This window comes from Armigeres subalbatus, chromosome 1 (assembly GCF_024139115.2).
Source record: "Armigeres subalbatus isolate Guangzhou_Male chromosome 1, GZ_Asu_2, whole genome shotgun sequence".
Classification (NCBI taxonomy): Eukaryota; Metazoa; Arthropoda; class Insecta; order Diptera; family Culicidae; genus Armigeres; species Armigeres subalbatus.
The window spans coordinates 149,371,191-149,395,004 of NC_085139.1; the positions used below are offsets into that span (position 1 = coordinate 149,371,191).

The 23,814-nt window shown below is 40.5% G+C and overlaps 1 protein-coding gene across 1 annotated transcript; it reads right to left on the minus strand.

The window, feature by feature from the left end:
- Positions 1 to 9,625: 9,625 nt before the first annotated feature.
- LOC134205241 (superkiller complex protein 2) lies at positions 9,626 to 23,566 on the minus strand. The gene is made up of 7 exons (XM_062680320.1): positions 23,421 to 23,566; positions 22,687 to 23,350; positions 21,857 to 22,525; positions 20,659 to 21,635; positions 19,831 to 20,575; positions 10,236 to 10,414; positions 9,626 to 10,173 (listed from the first exon to the last, which is right to left on the minus strand). Exons 1-7 carry the CDS (start codon positions 23,430 to 23,432, stop codon positions 9,805 to 9,807), a joined length of 3,615 nt encoding a protein of 1,204 aa, XP_062536304.1. The 5' UTR covers positions 23,433 to 23,566; the 3' UTR covers positions 9,626 to 9,804.
- Positions 23,567 to 23,814: the final 248 nt, after the last annotated feature.

Sequence of the window (23,814 nt, forward strand, 5' to 3'; positions counted from 1 at the left end):
TCAGGGCCAGGTCCCTTCGAAGCATCCAAGTTCATTAGAGCGTCGAAAATTTCCTGGACTTGATTTTGATTTACACCAACATCTCTGAAAAATTCTGGATAAAACGAAAAATAATCGCGATCGCGATCTTCTTCCGAAAATGTAGTATAGATGTCTTGGAAAAAAAATGGCAAATAAATTACAGTTTTTTTCCGAGCTATCGCCAACATTTTCGTCGAGGTGCATGACAGATGGAAAATTGTCTGATTTTAATTTTGGACTTTATTTCAAGCTTTGGGTTCTTTGGACAGGACTTTATTACAAGCTCAGTTTTTGAATTATATTTTTCAAGTGCATTACTGATGGCTAGATTCAGTTGGTCGCAGATTTCCAAATATTTCGCTAAGTTTTGATCACTCTCTTCTTTCTTGTAGATTTTATGTGCTTTTTGTTTGCGATTTTTCAAATTTTTTATTTGACTGTTGTACCAGCTTGGACTTTTTGTATTTCTTTGTCGTCGTTTTTTCTTAAGTGGAATTTTTTGTTCAATTATTTGCTGTAAAGTTTCGTTAAAAGTGTATGCAGCAGTATCGATGTTTCCTTCATTCCTTATTATTGACTGCCAATTAATACTATTTAATCTTAGTTTAATTCTTTCATAGTCTACTGAATCGTATTCGAAGACTTCCTCTTGGGCCACTTCCACGAAGACTTGGTGGGCGTGAATGATTAAAGAATATTCGATTGCTGTGTGAAATCGCTTCATTTTTTCACAATGGATTTAATTATTCAGTCACACAGAAATCTTCATATACGTTAGTTAATAAAAAGTCCAAATAGCATTGCTGTCTGTTTTTTATATGGTTAATTTGATTAAGCCCAAGTTTAGAGGTTGAATCGAAAATAAATTGCAATGTTTTATTGTCCCCAACGACTGGGAGTAGAATACTTTCATTTTCAGAGTCCAGAATGAAATCGGCATTGCGTTTGTTAAAGTCACCATAGATGTGAACTTTAACCTCTGGAGGGAGTTGTGATAAAATTTGTTCAGCACATTGGAAAAAACTTTCATACGTGCTTTTATGAGCATGGTCAGGTGGAAAATACACCGAGGCAAACACGTGTGTTTCATCTGCGATGTATGATTTCACCCAAACATGCTCAAATTCTTTAAATTTAGATGTAGGAATCATTTCTGAATTAAAGGTAGTCGAAATAGCTACAAGAACTCCCCCACCTGATTTTCTATTGGACTCATGAAAATTTCTGTCGTTTCGAAATACATTAAAGCCGCTTCCAAAAACTTCTTCACTTTTTACGCTTTCGTCCCAGCTAGTTTCGGTAGCCAAAATGGCCGAAAAAGACGTGCTCAAAATGTTTTTATAAATTTCCTTCAGTTTAGCTGGACTTTTCATGCGATTGAAATTTTGACAATATATCGAAACTTCAGTCACATTCTGTTTAGATAGTTTTTGGCTGCTCGTTGGTGCTACTTACTTCAGGCGAAGAAGCCGTCCTTACTTGCGAAAATTTCTGGGGGAAGGAGAGTGGAACCTGGTTGAGCTCTCCCTTAGCTGTTGCAAGCGATGTGTCCGTTCACTCGAAAGGTATTGGCGATAAGACTGCAGGTCTGCTGCGGCTTCATCTGGCCCAACTCCATATTCCCGATGGACTTCGGTGAATATGCGATGAAGGTATTCAGGAGACGATGGTAGTCCTTCAGATGCAAGAAGCATCTTGATGCTGGTTGGCGTCATTCCATCGATGCATACATTTGGGGACTGGTCTTTCATGTACGCAAGATACAACCGAACAACCCTCATGATGGTAGGGTCTCGTAGTCTGGCTTTTAGGAACCGCCCGTCCCCTTCCGTAGATTGTTGCGTCAGACGAACGATGGGTGGTCTCATTGGGTTTAGTTCGAATTGGCCGTCAGGATTTGGTGGCTGTTCTTGTTGCTGTAGTTGCTGCTGCTGATGCTGTTGTTGCTGCTGCTGCCGTTGCTGTTGATTCTGCTGAGTATTAGCGTAAGGTGGTTGAGGTTTCATTTGTAATTTTTCAGCTGGATAGATGGTTTCACCCTTCTTAAAGTGGATGAAACATTTTGCACTAGGAGGTGATAGAGCTGCAATTGGATGTTCTATTGTTATTGGAGGACCAGAAAATTGACTTTTTGCCATTAGCAGTAGTTGCTTGTCATTTGGTTTGTTGTTGCTTTTACTGCGTCGTTTAGGTCATAGCATGCGCCACGTCATTATGGTCATAACATGCGCCACGTCATTATGGGCAAAGAGGAGCTACCTATGGGACTTCTTGTGAGGAACCGGGCGTCAATCTTGACATACTATTAGAGAGGATTGCAGCAAAAAAGGGGAGTTGAAAAAAGGAGAATTTTTGAACCATTGGAAACCATTAGCTGTTAATTTTTTTTTTGTCACATCGTTTTGTGAATTTAAAAAAAACATAAGCAATAGATTTATGTCGTGTCCGTCTTTCAAAACTGCTTCCAGCTCACCCAGGAGCTCCAGTTCACGATCGCTTTCCATAAATGAAACAGCTTTTTTTCTACGTCCGCTTGCGTCAAACTCACTTGCAAAACTGATTTTTATTTTAGAATACCTACTTAGATAATTTTAACAAGTTCAATGAAAACCTGATTTTTCAATGCAACAAACAAGTAATAAAATAATTTTATAAATTTGAATTACGTATCTAATATATACTCTACATCCGCTCTCTCATCTATTCTCATTCATATATATTATATAACAACATATCTTGGAACTTCTTAGGTTTTACGATACTTCTTCTTGGACGACCAGCTCCTCCAGAATCCGTTGCTTCTGACATCTTTAAATATTTTGGAGCACCAGCAAGTGTACGATCCATTTTAACACTAAATGATGAATCTCCTTCTATTACATTAGAATAATTAGTCAGATCTCCCATTACTGCATCCTCGTTTGTATCGCTAACGGTTGTACTGTCCATTTTGTCATCTAGCGATAAATCTTCCTCCCTTGCGTAATCTATATACAAAAAAAAATATTCAATTAAATAAAATGCCAACTCTACATAAGTTGTATCGAAAATCATGTAAAAATTAAAATACCAGAAAATTGTTCCACTGATGAGTCTTTTCTACTTGATCGTCTGCAATACTACAATTGTTGAAAATCGGCACTAACTTGACGTCTCTGATATTACGACAATATTGAACACCTCTTTCGCTTCTGATGATTATCTTTCCTCCTTCTCTTGATAGAACCGTGTAATGATCTTTTGAAAACGTTGGATCCGTTTTAGTTTTCTTTGGAATTGCCATTACAACTATATCGCCAGGAACAATATTTGAACATTTTGCTCCTCTACGACTATCCGAAAATTGATTACTTGACAATTTTGATAAAGCATCTTTCTCGCGTATATCCGATCGATCAACTTCTTTTCTTGATTGCCATAGACAAGGAAATGTGCCTCTGTATTTCCATCCAACAAGAAGTTCAAACGGTGTAATTCCAAGTCTCGAATGTGGTTTTACAGTATTGTGCACATGAACATATGTATACAGTGCATCTTTCCAATTCTCATTGTCTTGTTTAGCTGCAGAAATTGCCTTGGTCAAACCTTGATTTTGACGTTCAACTCCACCATTCGATTGCGGATAGAACGGAATTGATTTCCTAACATTAACACCTTTGTCAAGCCAGAATTGCATGAATTCACTACTCTGGAAAGGGGGGCCGTTATCACTTTGTATTACGAGCGGTAAGCCCCAAGTCATAAATATTTTTGATAATGCCGAATTTGTAGTTTTGGCATCTTTAATTTTCATTTCAACAACAGACAAGTAACGAGAATAAACATCGACTGTTATTAGAAACTCTCCAGCGCCACACCCAGGAAGAGAAAGAAAATCAATTTGAAGTACTTCCCAAGGCCCGTCAGGGAGCCGACGACTTGATAAATGTATTGGTGGATTTTTTCTTGAAATTGTCAAGCAAGTTTTACAGCTTTTAACAAATAACTCCACGTCATTACTCAATCCAGGCCACCAGAAAAATTCTCGCAAAATTCTTTTCATAGTAGCACATCCAATGTGGCCTCGATGAGCGGTTAACAAAACCTTCTGTCGTAATACTTTTGGTAGAATAATCCTTTCCTCTTTCAAAATTCTTGGTCCCATTATACGTAGCTCTTTTCGATGTGCTTCAAAACGATTGAGATATTTTGGCCATTTTCCTGAAATTATTGCTGCCTGAATAGCAATTAGTTCTTCATCCTTTTCCGCAGCTAGATCAATGTCTTTCCATGTAATATCCATTGTCCCTGCGTCCAAAGCATACAACATATGCTTGATAAAAAGAAAATCGTTCTACGCCCCAAACCATAGCTAATGCTTCGCGTTGGGTTTGTGGATATTTTTTTTCTATTTCAGATAGAGCTTTTGAAGCACAACTTATTATACGTGGAATGTTTTTCTCGTTATACTGAATTAGTGCTGCCCCCAATCCAATCGGAGAAGCATCAACATACAACTCCGTTTCATCTTTGTATCTAAAGAATCCTAGTCTCTTAATCATTTTCAACGCTTCTGTCTTCAAAAATATAAATTCTTTTTCTTCATTATGACTCCAATAAAATGTTTCAGCCTTTGCCAAATTTCTTAGATAATTTGTTTTCTCAGCTCGGTGGTAAATAAAACGTTCTGTGAAATTCATCAGACCAAGGAAACTTTTTACCTCTGATTGCGTTACAGGTCTTCTAAAATCTTCTATTGCTTTCATTTTATCATCCTCAATCCTTAATCCATCTTTTGAAAAATTGAATCCCACAAATTTGACAGCTTGTTTTCCGATAACGCATTTCTTTTTATTCAAACTAACACCATGCTCATGTAATCGAGTTAGAACTACCTTCAAGTTAGCATCATGCTCTTCTTTAGTTCTTCCACGAACCATTACATCATCCAAATAGTTCACTACTCCTGCACATCCGGCTAACACAACTGTTTGAAGAATCTCTTGAAAAATATCTGGAGCATTGCATAATCCAAAAGGCAATCTTTTGAATCTGTATGTAGCATTGCCAGCGAAAAAATTCGTCAAATGTCTTGAATTTTCATGTAGAACGACATGAAAGAAAGCACTGGTAAGATCTATTGTGGAAAACCATGCTGCTCCATCTAAATCAGCTAGTATTGCTTCCAATGTTGGCATCGGAAAAGGAGTCCTGATTATGCTTTTATTCGGTCCCCTCAAATCAACTACTAAACGTATATCATCTTTTCCTTTCGGAACGACTAATAAGGATGAACAGAAAGACTTATCCATTTAATTTGTAACTTCTTCAATTATTCCAGTCGTCAATAACTCCTTGATTCTTCGTTCAGTTTCATCTTTAAAAGCCGGTGGAATATTTGTGAACACGTTACGAGAAGGTGGTAAACTTCTATCATAAGCAAGTTCAACGGGAGGAACATTGAATTTAGGAAATTCATCAGAACTGACGGCGAAAATTTCACCAGGAAAATGTTTTATATCTGGCTTGGAATGGCATGAGTTGATTGCAACATTAAGACCAACTTGTAATACACTATATCGAATAGCAGTGTTTCTTCCTAAAAGTGGCCTACCGTTTTCAACGGCATAAAATTTTTCCATATAGTGTGGACGGTCTGTTGAAATAAATAAATCAGCCACAAAAATAGCAACAACCTTGATTTCTCCATGCGAAGCATATGGTCTTAATTGTGTATCGGTGCCCATAGATAAACAAATAAATTTATCTTTAGATAGATTGCTGTTCTGCAATATTTCAAAACTATCCTTATCCACAGTGTTTACTTCAGCACCAGAGTCAATCAAAAATTTTACTGGAAGTCCTGCGACTTGCCCAACAATAATTTCTTGTACGTTTGTATTTTTATGATTATTCATGACTCGCAATATCGTTCCCTGTAAAAAATGTGTCGAACAACAAAAAAATAATAATGAAGAGTACAATCATATTATGTATATTTATCTTGAATCATTCAACCAATTAATCAATATTCAAAATATGAGAAAGAAAAATTTAATCACTTACTACATCGTCTTTCTCATTTTCGTACATCTCGTCCTTGGGAGTCGTGGAAATCTTTCTTACTTTTGCGGAAGTTGCTTCATCTCTGTCATCATTCTTGCGTTTCATCGCAGTATCATTTCGGCAAGCTCGTTCGATATGGCCCTTCTTGTTACATTTATGACAAATTTTCTGCATCGCATGACACTCCATCGCCGAATGATAATGGCTTGTACATCTCCAACAACTGTTACGAGAATTCCCAAATCTCGACGATCCTCGTCGTACAAATCCTCCTCTTCCTCTTGAACTTTGCCCATGATTATTAGATTTGTTGTGAAACTTTGAAAAGCGCTGATCTCTATCTTGTTCATGATGAAACGATACTGCTGCTACATCGACTTTCTGTACATTTTGATGATTTTTCGAATAAATTTCCTCATTTATTTTCTCTACTTCTTGCGCTCGTACTTTGTCCAAAAGATTAATCAAGGATCCACCCTTCCGCAAAATTTTTCGTCCTATTTCTCGTATCTTCAAATTTAAGGCATGACATTGGATAATGTGGCAAACATTTTCCAATAATTGATCTTCTTCGAAATCACAGAGTTTAGCTGCTGCTACAACCCTTTTAACGTACTTCATATCAGGCTCATTAGGTTCTTGAAACATAGAACGTAATTTTTGTCTTTGCATCAAAGTATAATCACGAGAGCCAAAATATTTATGCAAACGACTCATAACATTGGAATAAGGTTCAGTCTTAGGATCTGGATCATTTGTATCTGTAGATGTTCCATTGAGTACATCTAATAGTTTTGGGCCTGCCTTGATTTTAAAAATTTGTATTTGAATCCATTCATCAGGCACGCCGACAAGACTCATAGATGCCTCCAACAACTCTTTCCACTGAATAAACGATTTCTTATCGATCTCTTCCTCGCCATCCGAAGGCTTACAATCTGGCACGTTGAGAGTAGCGAACGATAAATTATTCATAGACATCGTCAACGTGGAATCATTTCCTCCATTTCTATAACAAAATAGTACATACACATAAATTTACTTTAGTTTACAGCCTTTTACATGTTTTCACTTTTATTGAAAGAACAAAAGACATTAATAGTCCCAACACTAGGAAACAGCTTGTATATAATTGATTCAAAACTAATTACCATTTTTATTACAAACAAGTCATACACTTTGTCAAAGAGATGTTCTGTATATAAACTCGAGAACAAACGCTGCTTTTGTAAAAAAAAAATATTCTTGAAATTGAATTTCTCATTTTCTTTGAATAATACCAGTAAATTGAAACTTCTAATTCCAACAAGCAAGATCTGTCTTACCCTTTGTCAAGTGCAGATCTCGAAAACTAAATTACATCTTACTAGGGATTGTTCATTGACTTGTTTAAACTTCACTGAAAACAACTACTCAGGGTTGCTTCTACTAGCATCATTAGAACTCATCTGCCACGCAGAGCAATGTAATACTTCACCATGCTAGGTTCTACACCGTGTCAGGGTGTTGGTTCATCAAAAAAATATCTCGAAATCTTATTCTTGTTTTCATACAAACTTCTCAGAGTTTTTTATTAGACTTTAGCCACTCAAAGCCTTTTTTAAACAAAACTATCGATATCTAGTTGTTGAAAATTTAATAAATCATCTTCATATAGCTTTCCAAATACATTCATTTCGTACCTTGCCAGGGTACATTATAATAACAACGAACTAAACATTAAACATCAATTTTAAACGCTGATAAATCACACCATATTCGTTAGTAAAACAAAATCAACATATACACATACCGTATCTAATCCATAAAATGCACTATATTTCACAACAATTAAGCAACAAATATGACCTTTTCACTGAAATATGTCTTCCACGTCTTCTATTTCATATTCATAAAGAGATATTAAAGCTTTAAATTTATAATTCTTATTCCTTAGCAACCGTATAGCATATTGTTTAGAAAATTTTCACTTAGCAACACCAAAAAACACAAAAAAATAACCGAAAATTAAAATATTTTCAAAATTTGCACCTTCTATTAGCCTTTTTAACTCAGCAAAGTAATAAAATTTTATGTTCATTTCTAAAAACTAAATAAAATGGCTCTCTCTCACCTTGTGTTAGTAACCTGCTTCTTTGCAGAACAAATTGTGGCCTTGGAAACACCGGTAGACATCCGGACGCTCCTTTTTGGTCGAGCATGAGGCCATCGTGGATGATCCGGAAGCTTGAGTTTCAGATGCCGTAGTTTTCGAAACTTGCTTGTAAGAACTTGCAAATGTGGGAGCTTGTACTTCGGAATCCTGCTCTCTTGCGCCAATGTCGTGTCCGTCTTTCAAAACTGCTTCCAGCTCACCCAGGAGCTCCAGTTCACGATCGCTTTCCATAAATGAAACAGCTTTTTTCTACGTCCGCTTGCGTCAAACTCACTTGCAAAACTGATTTTTATTTTAGAATACCTACTTAGATAATTTTAACAAGTTCAATGAAAACCTGATTTTTCAATGCAACAAACAAGTAATAAAATAATTTTATAAATTTGAATTACGTATCTAATATATACTCTACAATTTACAGGCATTAGACAAAACGGTTGAGATTGGCAACATTTTGACGAAATACATAGGGGGAATGACGGCTTTGGCAGGATTTGTTCTATTATTGGCAGGGGGGTTTTTTATGACTGACTAGGCTCAAATTTGGCTTAAACATTCTTTGCATATCAAAGAATATTGTGGCCAAATTTCATAAAATTTGGTCGACAAAAACCCCCCTGCCAATAATAGAACAAAACCTGCCAAAGCCGTCTTTCCCCCTATTAGCATAAACAATAATCTGATGAGAAACAGTTCTCGATAATGACCCGACGGACTTTGTTGACAACTAGCAGCTATAAACCGAGTGATACAAGGTTTTTTGCGAACTGCGTAGGCCTCTCTAGCTTTAACCCCTTCGAACCTGAACTGTTATGCCGTTCTTTAATGAATAATAACTAATATGCCTGCAGTGTTGAGAAATATCATGGGATTGTTAAATCAAAATTAATTTCCTATTTTCCGACTTGGAGATAATTTACAATGTTAGGAAAACTCCGATGTGAATATGTACTGAAAAATAACCACTTTCCTTCGATGGGATTCGAACCCACGACCCGCAGTACGCTAGATGGTTCTTTTCACCAACTAAGCTACGAAGAACCTCCAATACATTTTTCAAATCAAAATCTTCCACATAATGTACACATTCACATCAAAGCTCTAGGAATCCTATACATATCTAACAGATCATAGTTAATACCCTTGGTCTAACAGATCACTCTAAAAAAGTGTGTGAAATTACAGAAATATCTTGATTAATGGTATGAGACAAATTGGCTCAAACACTACCGATTTCATGTATGTTAGTTCGTATAAATTTGGCTTAAACGCTGTTGATTTCAGATTTAGGGCAATGATCTGTAAAACAAAATTATAGGGTCTTTTTGAGCTTTAAAAAAAATTAAAAGAAAAATATTAACTAATTAGCCTCATGACACCAAAGTGACATTTCCCAACACTGTATGCGAGAAATGGATGTAATTAACAGTTTATTAACGGAATTACAAAACTAAATTACAACAAATATGCCCGGGTTTTCAGAAGGAAAAAAATAACGTGCAAAAAGCCATTTGCGCCAACTTATTCAGGTGCTGTCAAATCCAACAACACGACTATTGTAGATCGTTGCTCGTTCGAAAAAACTACTCCGTAGCCAACTCAACTGCAATTGGTGTAGTTGAAGTGTACAAACTTGCTGCGAACACAATATCTCTTTTGATAGCATTTGATGCCTCTTCCATTTTACTGTGTAGCACCGGATCGCCAATGATACGCGCAGCGTCCTTTACATTGCATAACGTTTCATTCAGCTGTTGAATACAACGCACTATGATGCCTTCCTTGATGTCTGTCAGTTCCATTATCTCTGCAAACGGCTTGTTCCGGGCCCACTCGTACACAACTTCTACCAAGCCAAAGTTCAACTCATCCTTCTCCAAAATATCGGTTACGTTGAACATTCTCTCTACGTACCGAATATCGTTTTCAACTTCTTCGAATAACAGCTTTGCCTGAAATATATTTTGACATAAATTAGTATTGTAATTGATTGACCCAACCACATTTTTTATACCTTCTTCAAAGTTTCTGTCATTTTTGGATCCACTTCCGTTTTGGCCTGGAACACTAAACTGGACAACAATGCAGCAATTTCCGCTGGTTGTAAATCTGTGAGAATGTTTCTCAGCACCAGCTCCGTTATCATCAGTTCGTTTTGACCCATTTCACACGCCACTCGCCCTTTCATAGCCACTGTGAAAAGATGAAAAAATAAACCGTATTAGAAAAATTACCGTAAATAATTCACCTGCTGCACTGACGCCACTTGTATATCAAGGCACTTTAATTTTCTTGACTCCTACTTTTCGAAAGAATGGAAATCTTTCTCGCTTCTCTTTTATATTCCACAGGAAGTATAATACAACTATTAAAACGCTTATTCTGACTTTAGCGAAGACGCCGTTTTATCGGCTATCGTTCAAATCGTCTCGGAGCTACACAGAAGGTGGCGCGTGGACTCAAGGATGGCTAGTTCAGGCGCAAATAAGAGGTGGTCCAAGAGATCGGAGTCGGCTTCATGGGTCATACCGGTGGTCATGCCCACACACTTAGAATAAATCGCCGAATTCGGTAAAATTTTACCGAAATCTCAACAGCAGAACTGTTCGGTAAATAATTTTACTGATTTTCGGTGATTTTGACAGTTGAACAATGGAAAAAATTACAAAAAAATCTGTAAAATAATTACCGAACAGATCTGCTGTTGAGATTTCGGTAAAACGTACCGAATACGTTAAAATGAGATAAGTGTGCAGTGGTCGAACTCGATCCTTTTATCGAACAAGTGGCCGCGCGAAAAACAACATGGTGTCGTCGCTTTCGCGGCGTCGGTCAACCGGGCGGATTCCGAGCCCGAGGACGGAAAAGGGCCCTCGTCAAGGCTGGGTCAGGCGTAGGCACCGCGTCGGCAAGTCCCTCTGTGTGTTGGCGAATAGACCCTATTGCAGAGGTCAATTTGGGGTACACGCGGCATCATCATTCTTGATACCAGTCGTGCAGAGGGAAGCAGGCGCGAAGTCGACCCTTCCCACCTTCCGAGGACATAGGGCGTGGTAAGGCCACCTGGAAAGCCGGCAATGCGCTGGCACGATATTATGGTGTTCTTCTAAAAAAGCGAGTCACGATGTTCGGTGCTGCAAGGACACGCAGCTAACCTCGAGGGTGCGTTGTGCACTGCCCCCCCTTTGAAGCATTACTTTCTGGTTGTACCGAAGGGACTATGGGCTTGGCGGCTATGGAAACGGTTTAGCGGGTCGGGGATGTAGTCATGCCTCCCTCGTTTGTTGTTGGAGGTGGTCCCTAACCCCGCACTTCCTGGACAACCCAGGATGTCTGTTGAGCAGATTCTCCCTCCATTGCTTAGGAAAAAAACGCACGCACACACATACACACAGACATCACCTTAATTCGTCGAGCTGAGTCGATCGGTATATAACACTATGGGTCTCCAGGCCTTCTATAAAAAGTTTGTTTTTGGAGCGATCATATAGCCTTTGCGTATACTTAGTATACGAGAAGGCAAAAATATGCATCCCAATCCAGGGTTGGTTCGTTCTGAGGAGTATTCAAGAGAAGGTGTAAAAACTTCTCTTTCTCGATCTGTTATTTGAGTGTATCGTGCCGAAATACACTTTCTCTTTGTATGAAAGATCGTGCGCCATACCCACTCTTCGTCACCCAAGCTCACAAGTGTAGAGAGTACAGGAAAATGACAATTTGCTGTTTACCAAAATGCATACATTTAGGCTGTGTTCTAAATCTTCCATATAAATAGGTTGTTGTGAGTGCCTAAAAATAGACCTTTTTATACACAACAGCAAAACACACGGGGGCTGCGAAATGGTGAGTTGACATCCGGGAAGAGGCGCCTAACATAGCTCTGGTCCACACAAGTTCTCATACTCACGCTTCCACGGGTCTTCCGATGACAATTGACCGCCAGCTAAGGGTTGCGTACTTAGCTGGTAGTGCAGCCTGGGCACTGTTGTCCTTCTAACATCAGCTAGAGTGAGAGGGTGCGTCCTGTGGGGTCTGCCTAGGATGTGGTGGGGTTCGATAGTGGGCTCTGTTGAACTTCTATAAAAAGCTGCATGTGTCCCCAAGCAGGCCCTATCAAAGCGACCGTGTGCCGCTCAAAGCGCACTAGCCTAGTCCTGGTGTTGGGTAGGACTTTAAACAAATTTGACCCGACTGATCGAGCGTCTGTCCACCAAGGAGGTGCGGCTCCAACAGTGTCTGTTCTGGCATCCAGCGGCTGAGTATGAAATGCTATTCCCCGGAAGCTATACCTAAGATGGCAGCCCCATCCCGGTGGATAGGGAACCTTGGGCCAACAACCTACTGTTCCCGAAACATCAATTTGTTCGAGAATCCGATAATGAAAGAATACGGACTGATTTTACGGCGACGACTCTTAGCGCGAAACGACGGACACGAATAGGAACATGGAACGTTTTAACCCTAGCCCAGCAGGGTAAATTGGCACAACTTGCCAATGAGGCACGCCGCATGAAGCTTGAGATCCTGGGACTGAGTGCAGTCCGTTGGCCAAACTTTGGAGAACACAGAACGCCGTCGGGACAAGTTCTGCTATACTCTGGTTTACGAGGTGAACACGCTCCCCGGCAACGCGGAGTTGGCTTCCTACTAAGCGTTCAGGCACACTCTGCGCTTATGAAGTGGGAACCTATAAGTGAAAGGATAATCGTTGCCAGATTTAGAACACGGGTCCGAAACCTTACTATAATCCAATGTTATGCGCCAACCGATGCTGCCGATCTGCAAGACAAAGAGAACTTTTACAGTCAACTCAATGCCGTCGTAGATAGAATTCCGAAGGGTGATATCAAGATCTGTTTGGGCGACTTCAATGCGAAGATCGGATCCGACAACTCGAACCATGAGCGCATTATGGGACGCCATGGTCTCGGAGAAATGAGCGAAAACGGAGAGCTGTTCGCAGAATTGTGGTAATAACGACATGGTGATCGGGGGATCGCTCTTCCCTCATCGACCGGTTCACAAGGTCACGTGGGTCTCCCGTGACAGCTTTACAGAAAATCAAATCGACCACATCTGCATCAGCCGAGCCGGAGCCTTCTTGATGTACGGAATAAACGTAGTGCCGATATCGCGTCTGATCATCACCTCCTCATCGGCGAAATACGCCTGCGCATTGCGCGGATTCGTCGGCAGGAGGAAAGAGTTGGACGACGATTCAACACACGCCGACTGGAAGATGCCACGGTGAAACGGTCCTTCGTTGAAGAACTGGAGACGCGTGCTGCAGATATTCCGGAAGGTGGCAGCGTGGAAGACCAATGGACCGCCATCAAGAATGCCTTCATCGCCACCAGCGAGAACAATCTGGGCAAACTACGCATCCAGAGAAAACAATGGATCACCGATGAGACTTGGCGGAAAATAGAGGAGCGAAGAGAAGCCAAAGCCGCGATAGAGCGATCGAAAACCAGAGGAGCCAAAGTCTTAGCCCGCCAACGATACGCGGCTCTTGAGAAGGAAGTAAAACGCTCATGTCGACGGGACAAGCGAGCGTGGGCAGACTCTCTGGCCGACGAAGGAGAGAGAGCCGTCGCAACCGGGGACATTCGCCTCCTCTACGATATCTCACGACGCTTAAGCGGGGCGAAGATGAATGCAACGATGCCTGTGAAAGACGCGAATGATCAGTTATTGACCGACCCAACTGACCAGCTGAAACGCTGGTTCGAGCACTTCGAACAACTTTCTCAAGTGCCAGCCAGGCCATCACCACCTCGGCATGATCTGCCTAGGATCCGACGTATAACACGCGTCAATACCGAAGCTCCATCACTGCTAGAGATTCAATCAGCCATCCAAAGCATGAAATCGAATAAAGCCCCAGGGGTCGACCGCATATCAGCCGAGATGCTCAAAGCTGACCCCATGACATCCGCTCAACTACTGCATCGTTTATTTCAAAATATCTGGGACACCGCAACTTTCCCGGTCGACTGGATGCAAGGTATCTTAGTAAAGGCGCCCAAAAAGGGTGACCTGACTGTATGCGATAACTGGCGAGGCATTATGTTGCTGTGTACCGTTCTCAAAGTTCTGTGCAAAATTATCCTAGCCCGGATTCAGGAGAAGATCGATGCGACTCTCCGGCGGCAGCAAGCCGGATTCCGTGCCGGAAGATCCTGTGTGGACCATATTGTCACGCTCCGCATCATTCTGGAGCAGGTCAACGAATTCCAAGAGTCCCTTTACTTGGTATTCATTGACTACGAAAAAGCTTTCGACCGTCTCAATCACGAGAATATGTGGGGCGCCCTGAGACGCAAGGGAGTTCCTGAGAAAATCATCGGCCTCATCGAAGCACAGTACGAGGCCTTTTTCGTAGAGTGCTGCACAATGGGTCCTGTCCGACGCTATCCGGGTCTTAGCTGGTGTGAGGCAAGGATGTATCCTATCACCGTTACTGTTCCTCATCGTAATCGATGAGATTCTGGTAGATGCGATTGACCGTGAACCAAACCGCGGGCTGTTATGGCAGCCTATAACCATGGAGCACCTAAACGACTTCGAATTGGCTGTTGACGTTGCACTCCTCGCGCAACGGCGCTCTGATATGCAGAGTAAGCTCAACGACCTTGCCGAGCGCTCCCCCTCGGCAGGTTTAGTCATCAACGTCAACAAAACCAAATCGTTGGATGTAAACACGGTGACTCCTTCCAGTTACACAGTAGCTGGGCAACCAGTGGAGAATGTTGAAAGCTTCCAATATCTTGGTAGCCAAATGGCGTCAGACGGCGGTACCAAGATCGACATAGGCGCACGGATCAAGAAAGCAAAGGCTGCCTTTGCGAGTTTAAGAAATATCTGGAAAAACAGGCAGATAAGTGAACGCACCAAAATACGAATTTTCAACCTCTAACGTGAAATCTGTACTGTTATACGCTAGCGAAACATGGTGTGTATCAGTGGAGAACACTCAACGGCTGCAGGTGTTCATTAACAGATGCCTGCGGTATATAATTCGGGCCTGGTGGCCTCACAACTGGATCTCAAACAATGAGCTCCATCGTCGTTGTCACCAGAGGCCGATAGGAACAGAAATTCGGGATCGAAAGTGAGGCTGGGTCGGCCACACTCTACGTAGGGGCGGAAACGAAATCTGTAAACAAGCATTAGACTGGAACCCAGCGAGACATCGCAGCAGAGGCAGACACAGAGGCTCATGGCGGCGAAGCCTCAATAAAGAAATAAAAGAAGTCGACCGAAATCTAACCTGGCAACATGTTAAAGCGATAGCCGGGCAACGCTCAGGATGGAGATCTTTCAAGTCGGCCCTTTGCAACACCGGAGGTGTACAGGATCCGTAAGTAAGTAAGTAAGCAAAACACACGAGATTGAAAATATTCTCACTCTTTATCGATCATGTTTCTCTCGGCTTTAATCACACGCACGTGTAAACTATCTCGAGTGTGAATCAACACACTTCTCTTTACTTGCACAATCTCTACACATTTCAAGACAAAGTGTGAGAAATGTCCAACCCTGTCCCAGTCCATACAAGAATTGCCCAAAGTATAGGCCTTGAGCTCCTTGAGGGCTGCAAGTTTTATTTTTATTCGTTTATGCTGACTGTGGTCCATAGAATTGAATTTGATAAGAGTTTTCCATCCCAGTTCATCCAAGAATTCCCTGGTGTTTAGGCATGAAGGTCTGCTCGCGTGCCGAAAAGGCTATTATCTCTTTTTCACAATGGATGCTTAATTAGTATTGAGCGTCAACCTTGGGATTGGTCAAATTGGTGCGCTTTTTATTCCATAGATCAAAATTGGATATCCGCTCAAAGATTATTTTATTGCACACACTTGAAATAAATAAATCGCCGAATTCGGTAAAATTTTACCGAAATCTCAACAGCAGAACTGTTCGGTAAATAATTTAACTGATTTTCGGTGATTTTGACAGTTGAGCAATGGAGAAAATTACAAAAAATCTGTAAAATAAATTACCGAACAGTTCAGCTGTTGAGATTTCGGTAAAATTTACCGAATACGGTGAAATGAGGTAAGTGTGCAGGTCTTCCGAGCATTTCCTTGAGTTTATGCCTTATTGGATCTTAGATATGTCCAACGACGGTTCATGTTCTATGTGATCCAAATACCCAAACAAGAGGTCAAATTTCAAGAAGGAGCTAATAGATCTTTCATTACCCGTATAGACCTTAAGATCGCGGAATTCTTGGGTTACCTATAATGGAACACATGTATGTCCAATTTGATTCATAAATCACTAGGAATATTGATATATAGACCGTAAGATATTAGTTTACGCGTTGAGATCTCTCCAGGAAATTATCGGAAGACCTGGCGAACCTGGCGATAACATAGTTAATTAATCAATTTAATTTGAGTCCGCGGATTGCCATCGAAATTTACAAAAATAAAGTAAAACAAAAATCGAATTAAACTCAAACTAAACTTAAAGTAAGCGTTAAATTAAAAAAAATACCATCATTAGAATCGTTATGCTTTTCAATATGACAGATAAGACATCTATATTCAATGGAACGGTATTTTTAAATTCCAATTCAAGTTATTATAAAGTACAATGAGACGAGTCTAGGGGCGATTCAAATATGACGTCCACTACTTTTTAGGATTTCTAGACCTCCTCCCCCCTCTGTCACGCTTTTTTGTATACATAGTACATGTACTGTCACAAAATTCTAGACCCCCCCTCTAAAATATGTGACATCTTTTTTGAACGACCCCTTAATTGTTATATGTTATATGGTGGCTAATACACTTTTGTAATTAGCATGTCATACATATCAGAAACATGGGGTCTGTACAATGAAGTTTATAATCTAAATGTTCCCTAATTATTAATTATTCTATTTTTAGTTTATTTATTTGATGAATAACTTTCTTTCGGAAGGGCTGTTCTCATACCACCTGAACAAAAGTCAATCAGTTTTAGACGTGTACTTCCCTCCATCAGCGTACAGCTAATGCAATTTTTCATTATTTTGTCTGAACGATGGACATTCTTGATACCCCTCTACCGCCAAAGTTGTCCACATGATATACGAATAGATCTTAAATATTTTAGATATTGGATTTGACGAAAAATAATTCATAAGCCAAAATCTCAATCAATATGAAAGACGCTTTTTCTCCGATGTGCTTATTTAAAGCCTTACTTTCACCATGAGACGCTTTAAGAGAGCCTTTTTTCTCTTTCTATTTTGTTCCAATCGCGCGCTCTTCACCCAATCGCGTATGCGCAGTTCGAAGCGGTATAGACCTACTCGGTAGGCACGTCCCAGGTAGGCACCAAACTTCTTCTCTACATCGGCACCAAACCGTGCACTGCCAACGGAGAACGCTTTGACTACCTATACATCACCGATTGCGGATAGAGTGGATGGATTGTACGTCATACCCCAGAAACCCATTGCCCAGAAAGTGATTCCCCAGAAATGAATTCCCCTGAATGCACTATTCCCCAGAAAACCATTCCCCAGAATACCACAATCCCCAGAAAGACATTCCCCAGAATGCCCCTATCCCCCGAATCACATTTCCCAGAATGCCTCCATCCCCCGAAAGACATTCCCCAGAATGTCCTAATCCCCAGAATGCACCATTTCCTAGCTTAGACTAAATACTTCGTAATTGCTTCATCCCGGGCAAACGCATACTTTTAAAGAAGAAGTCATCTACTCTTTTGCATTATCCCGGGCAAATGCGTACTTTAAAAAAAATAGTGATTTACTCTTTTACCTTTTCCGGGCAAATGCATACTTTTGAAGAAGTACCCGAGCAAAGATGGAGAGCAAATCGATAACTAATTTTGTTGTTGTGAAATCGCCTAATTTTGATAACTCAGCATGATTTCCTTTTGGTCGTTTTAACGGTTAAAATAACAAAATGTATAGCAGAAAAATCTTACTGTGACATCAAATTGAAAACTATTTCTGCTGTCGATGAGAGCAAATCGAAAACTGATTTTGATATTGGTTTTGGATAACGAAATAAGTAATCAGTTTAATATCAGTTCATATTATTCAGAAATCAACATCAAATTGATATCTAAATAAGTTATCAATCATGAATATCAAAGTTTATGTTTATGATGTGTTGTTTATGTTTATGATATGATGTTTATGTTTATGATTAAGTTTATGATTTCAATTTGATGTCGATATCAAAATATGTTTTCTTTTTGCTCTCATTATGATGTCAGGCTTTGCTCGGGTAGTTATCTACTCGTTTGCCTTTTTCCGGGCAAACGCATACTTTTAAAGAAGGAGTCATCTACTCTTTTGTCTTATTCCAGGAAAATACGTACTTCTAAAAATGGAAATCATATATTCTTACGACTCATTGCATTTCATACTCTTTTCAACGATTATGCCAAATGGTCATTATGCCAAACGGCTTTATGCCAAATGGCATTATGCCATATGGGCTTCCCCCAATATGAACAACGAGTATAATGGATTATATGCTCCTTCGTATTATATGTGAGCCCTAACGAACATATCAAATGGGCTCTATTCCGGGCAAATGCGTGCTTTAAAATAAGGCAGCATATGTCGTTTTGCTTTATTCCGGGCAAATGCGTACTTCAATATAAGTATTTTTGCAAAGGAATATAGTATCTAGTATTTTTAATTTATAGAAATGACAGCGAAAAGCATAGTTTCTTAGACTGATACCTTTTTCTGGGGAACGGGTCATTCTGGGTTTTTGGTTTCTGGGGAATGGGTCATTCGGGTTTTTTTTCTGGGGAATGGGTCATTCTGGGGATTTCTTTTCCGGGAAATGGTGCATTCTGGGGAATATCATTCTGGAGAATTGGTCGTTCTGGGAAATACCATTCTGGGGAACTGATTCTGGGGATTGGTATTCTGGGCATTGACATACAACCAGTGGATGACCTACACATACAAAATAATGCATGTATGATGCATGGCAAACCGTTCTCGGCTGAAAGTGAACGTGTTGGACAATGTGTGGCATGCAGTGCACAGGTTGCACGGCGTCGCGCCTCTGCCCTTATGCACATCTTCTTCTTCGTCAGTGGCTCTACATTCCAACTGGAACTTGGTATTCTATTACATTTCCTCAGTTATTAATTGAAAGCTTTTCTATACCCGCCATTACATGAATATGTATCTTGTGTGGCAAGTACAATGGATACACTATGGGGTGTCGAGAAAGTTGCCAACCCGAAAACATCCTAGACCGGACCAAGAATCGAACTCGCCATCTCCGGATTGGCAATCCTACGCCTTTGCTCGCAAGGCTCTTATGCACACTTAGTTCATATCAGTGTAAGGTATCAATACTCCTGTTCATATCAGTGTAAGGTTGTTTTCTCCTGCTCGGGATGGTGTACGCTTCAGAACTGGTAGGAACAAGGAATGAAGCGAAGCGAGTAAGGATAGCGGACAAGGTATAAAACGACTTTGCGAACGTGATGCGGCCTCAAACCGTGTATTGTAGCGTTAAATTGTTGATTTAGTGCTATCTCTTTAGATGTAAATGAATTATAAAACCATTGAGCTAATGACTCACAATAAAATGGATGGCAATAATTCTTACCTTGCTGCATGTCATCAATGTATTTAAGTTCTTGAAGAACTTTCAACTTATTGCAGTAATCCGGATACAAAGATAAACTTTTATACGAAACTTGAAATTTAAGATCGTCCAGCTTCCCTTCCAACTGCTTCCGGTCAAAAACAATTGCAAATTCATGAACAAAATCAGCAATGTCCGTGTACGGTAAATATCTGTCAACAGCCTCCTTCGCCTTTTGTAATTCTTCATTTTGCTTCACCTGAGTCAGTGTTAGTTGGTACTTGAAGCGTTCCAGTTTGATATTTTCATTGAGTACGGCAGTGTTGAGTTCGGTGAGTGCAGCCATGGCGTCCAGAACGGATTGTGAAGGCAATTGATCCTTGAATCTGGGGATTTGTCTGTTATCCCAATTCTGGATTATTCTGGCCGGATCGCATTTGATGGTTTGCTTCGTTACATCTACCAGGTCGTTATGAGTGATTTGTAAAACACAGTGTCCACCGATCCCTTCGGGTATGAACTGGTGGTGTTGAGCCGACAATGCCAGGACCCGGTGCCAAAGATCACCGCGCTCAAAGGTTTCCACGTCGGTTGCGTTTGGGTTCTGGTGATCCAGCACAAGTACTTTGTAGCGAGCCGATTTATGGTCCTGCTGAAGAACCGAAAGCAGAATGGCCAACTTATTGCGATGGATTTTGTGGGTTATTACCAACACTCGACCTGGTTTCATTTCATTGGAAACTTTTTGGGACAGGAAGACAGAAGGCTGTTGGAAAAAGAAAGTAATAGATATTTGTTAAATATGTTTTTACTCTGGCCATTTACTTTTCATAATAAACTATCACTTACCATGAACTCGTCCCACTTCGCCAAATAGTGTATCGCCGCATCGTAGAACTGGCATAACGGTTTCAAGTGTTCACTCAACTCGTTGAGCTTCGATATTTTCTCTTCCATTTTACTCAACTCAGTTTTGCTCTGCGGTAGTTTTTGGCGCTTTTCAAATTCCCTAAAACTGTGCAGAATCATGTTCTCCACCGTAACGAGTTCAACTCTAAGCAAGTACAAAATCATTGCATAGGTCAATCTGAACTGTGATTCCAGCCGCATAGGTTTTCCGAGGATCATATTCCTCAAGTCATGTTCTGCTGGAACGTCCACCTTGCATATAATAATAACCGTTCCATTCTTATCCAGGCCTCGACGTCCAGCACGACCTGCCATTTGTGTGTACTCCGCCGGCTGCAAAAGGCGTGATGTTTGACCGTCGAACTTTTTTGTCGAATCAAAAATGACCGTTTTGGCCGGCATATTGACACCCATCGCAAAGGTTTCCGTTGCGAAGAGGATTTTAACGAGACCACGGGCAAACAACATTTCTACGATTTCTTTCAGAATCGGCAGAATCCCGCTGTGATGAATTCCAATGCCACGTTGCAAACAGTTTTGAACTTGGATAACCTGCGGTAGAATGCGATCCGGAGGTTTGAGCTTTTGCAGACACAGTTGGAAAAATGAGTTGATGAAATACTTTTCGCTAGGAGTGGTTAGATCACACGACATAAGAGCATTAGCATTGTTATCGCATCGGTTTCGAGAGAGCGTGAACGCAACAACTGGCATCTTCTTGTTTTTCTCCAGGTGATGAATCAAACCGACCCACAAAGTTTGCTCTTGCTTCTGATTAAACTGGCCCTGCCGACCAGTATTTTTTGTGGTATTTTTAGCCAATTTCGCTTCCTTAGCCTTTCGATAACCATCCATCAGGAAATTTTGCTTCTCATCAACAACGAGAAATAGATCATCTTTGGTTTTGCCTCCACACCCTAACAAAAGATACAGAAGTCATTAGTTTAGCATACACCTTGGCACAAACCGCATTTTCTAAAGTTCCAATATAACTGGGCAAAGTTTAGAAATTGATCTAAAGGGTCTTTTATAATGCACCTCAACTAAAATATGATGGTTGGAAGTTAGTCACAAATAGTTACGTATATCATTAAAACCTTCTAATCCATCACGCAAATTCAAATAATCGTCTTCTTACCAGTGTACAGATAATGTTCCAATGGGACCGGTCTCTTCGGAGTGCTGACAACGTAGACCTGTTTCTTCTTTGTTTTGCCCACCCAATTGGCAAACTCCAGCGTGTTGGGAACCGTTGCACTCAACATGACAATGCACACGTGATCCGGCAGCAGAATGAGCACCTCCTCCCAAACGTGGCCTCGGTCGGCATCTGTCAGATAGTGCACCTCGTCGAATATCACGTACTCCAAATCGCGCGTTATGTCACTGCCACAGTACAGCATTGAGCGTAGAATCTCCGTCGTCATGATTAAACAAGAAGCGGTTGGATCGATCTGGATGTCACCCGTGATTAAACCGACATCCTCAAATGTAGTTTTGAAATCGCGATACTTTTGGTTCGATAGCGCCTTTATTGGAGACGTATAGATGGTTTTGGTCATATGTTTCTTGGACAATGCGATCGCATATTCTGCGACCACTGTCTTCCCGGCGGAAGTGTGCGCAGCCACAAATACATGGTTATGCTCCTCCAGCTTTATGATAGCCTGTTTCTGGAAGATGTCCAACTCGAATGGATATTTATGCGCCATGATAGGAATTTTAGTGTGGAAATCTGCAACCGGTTTCGACACATCCAATATTTCAGCCCACTCCGCTGTATTTACTGATTTCGACCCACTTTCACCTAAAACCATATAAGCAAACAAAATAATTTGAACAATTAGCCTTTTTACTTGAAAATTCATCTAATAACATATATAATTGTTTGTAATATTAATTTAATAACTATACCAGGAGCTGTTAGTTACCTTCACATCGAGTCATGTAATTACATGCAAAACTTACCTATTTTCAATACATTAGCTGGTCTTTGCTCCACATCCAACAACGATTCATCCAAATTTCCATACAAGGAAACTTTCTGCAAAGAACCTTGGTCGAACTTAGGCTCATCGTCATTTGCCCCAATGTCAGTCGAATCCCACAAATTTAGACCTTCTACTTCTTGTTCAATCGCAGAGAGCAAATCGACAATACCATTACTGGATTGGTCTACATCGCTAAAATCCATCCCGTTAGTGAAACCCGGTGGGCAGGTTTTCAAGTTCTTCTCAAACACCGAATTCTCAATGTCCAGTGTTTGAATTGTTTTCTCCGGTTCATCGAACCCACCAGGCCAGAAAGGGAAATAGGAAGCTGATCCACGAGTAGAATCGTCCTGCAGTCCGGGTTCCCTACGTAGGGACATGGAATTCTTCGCATTGCTACCGGCATTCTCTATCGGAACTTCAATAAAGTCAACTATCCGGCCAGTCTCCTGACAACGTTCCGGAACGATTCGGGTACTTAAAGGAGCTGCGGGAATATCGTACAAAGCCTCTACACACGGTACACGTGGATGGAAATGGGGCTTCGGTTCATTTACTGGAATGACCGGCTCCAGTATAAATTGCCGAAGAACATCTTCTGTATCCTCCACTATAGGGGGAGGTTTTGTCCACCAAGAAATCTGTATGATCAAAAGTTTATATTTTATATTTTATGAAGTTAGTTTATACTTTTTTCAGCTGCATACTTACATCTATAGACATATTCGCTATACAATTGTCTGTAACTACGAATTACAAAAATTACAAACCCGACGATGTATAAATAAATAAAACATCAAACACCGCAGTGTTTTTGTTTTATGTACAGTGACTTATAGGACTCTAGTTTTATGATGTTTTGCTTGTCTTGTCAAAATTTTACTAATGTCATTTATTTTACACAGGTCCGATGTGTTCGCATTTTGTTTCAGGTTTCAGGAAAAATACAGTATCCCCCCGCTTATCCGGACCTCGCTAATCCGACGACTCGTTAGTCCGGATCTCGCTAATTCGGAATTTACCGGATTAAAAAGTATCAACACCCATTTAAACACATTATGCTGTCAGTTTTCAAATTTGTGCTGTGATTTTGTTTTGATTTATT

Excerpts from the sequence above, each read along its gene's own strand:
- LOC134205241 (XM_062680320.1), bottom strand. Across the intron at positions 21,636-21,856 it reads GGAACATTATCTGTACACTG|GGTGTGGAGGCAAAACCAAA; the intron begins GTAAGAAGACGA and ends ATCTTTTGTTAG. Across the intron at positions 10,174-10,235 it reads TGACAGAAACTTTGAAGAAG|GCAAAGCTGTTATTCGAAGA; the intron begins GTATAAAAAATG and ends AATATATTTCAG.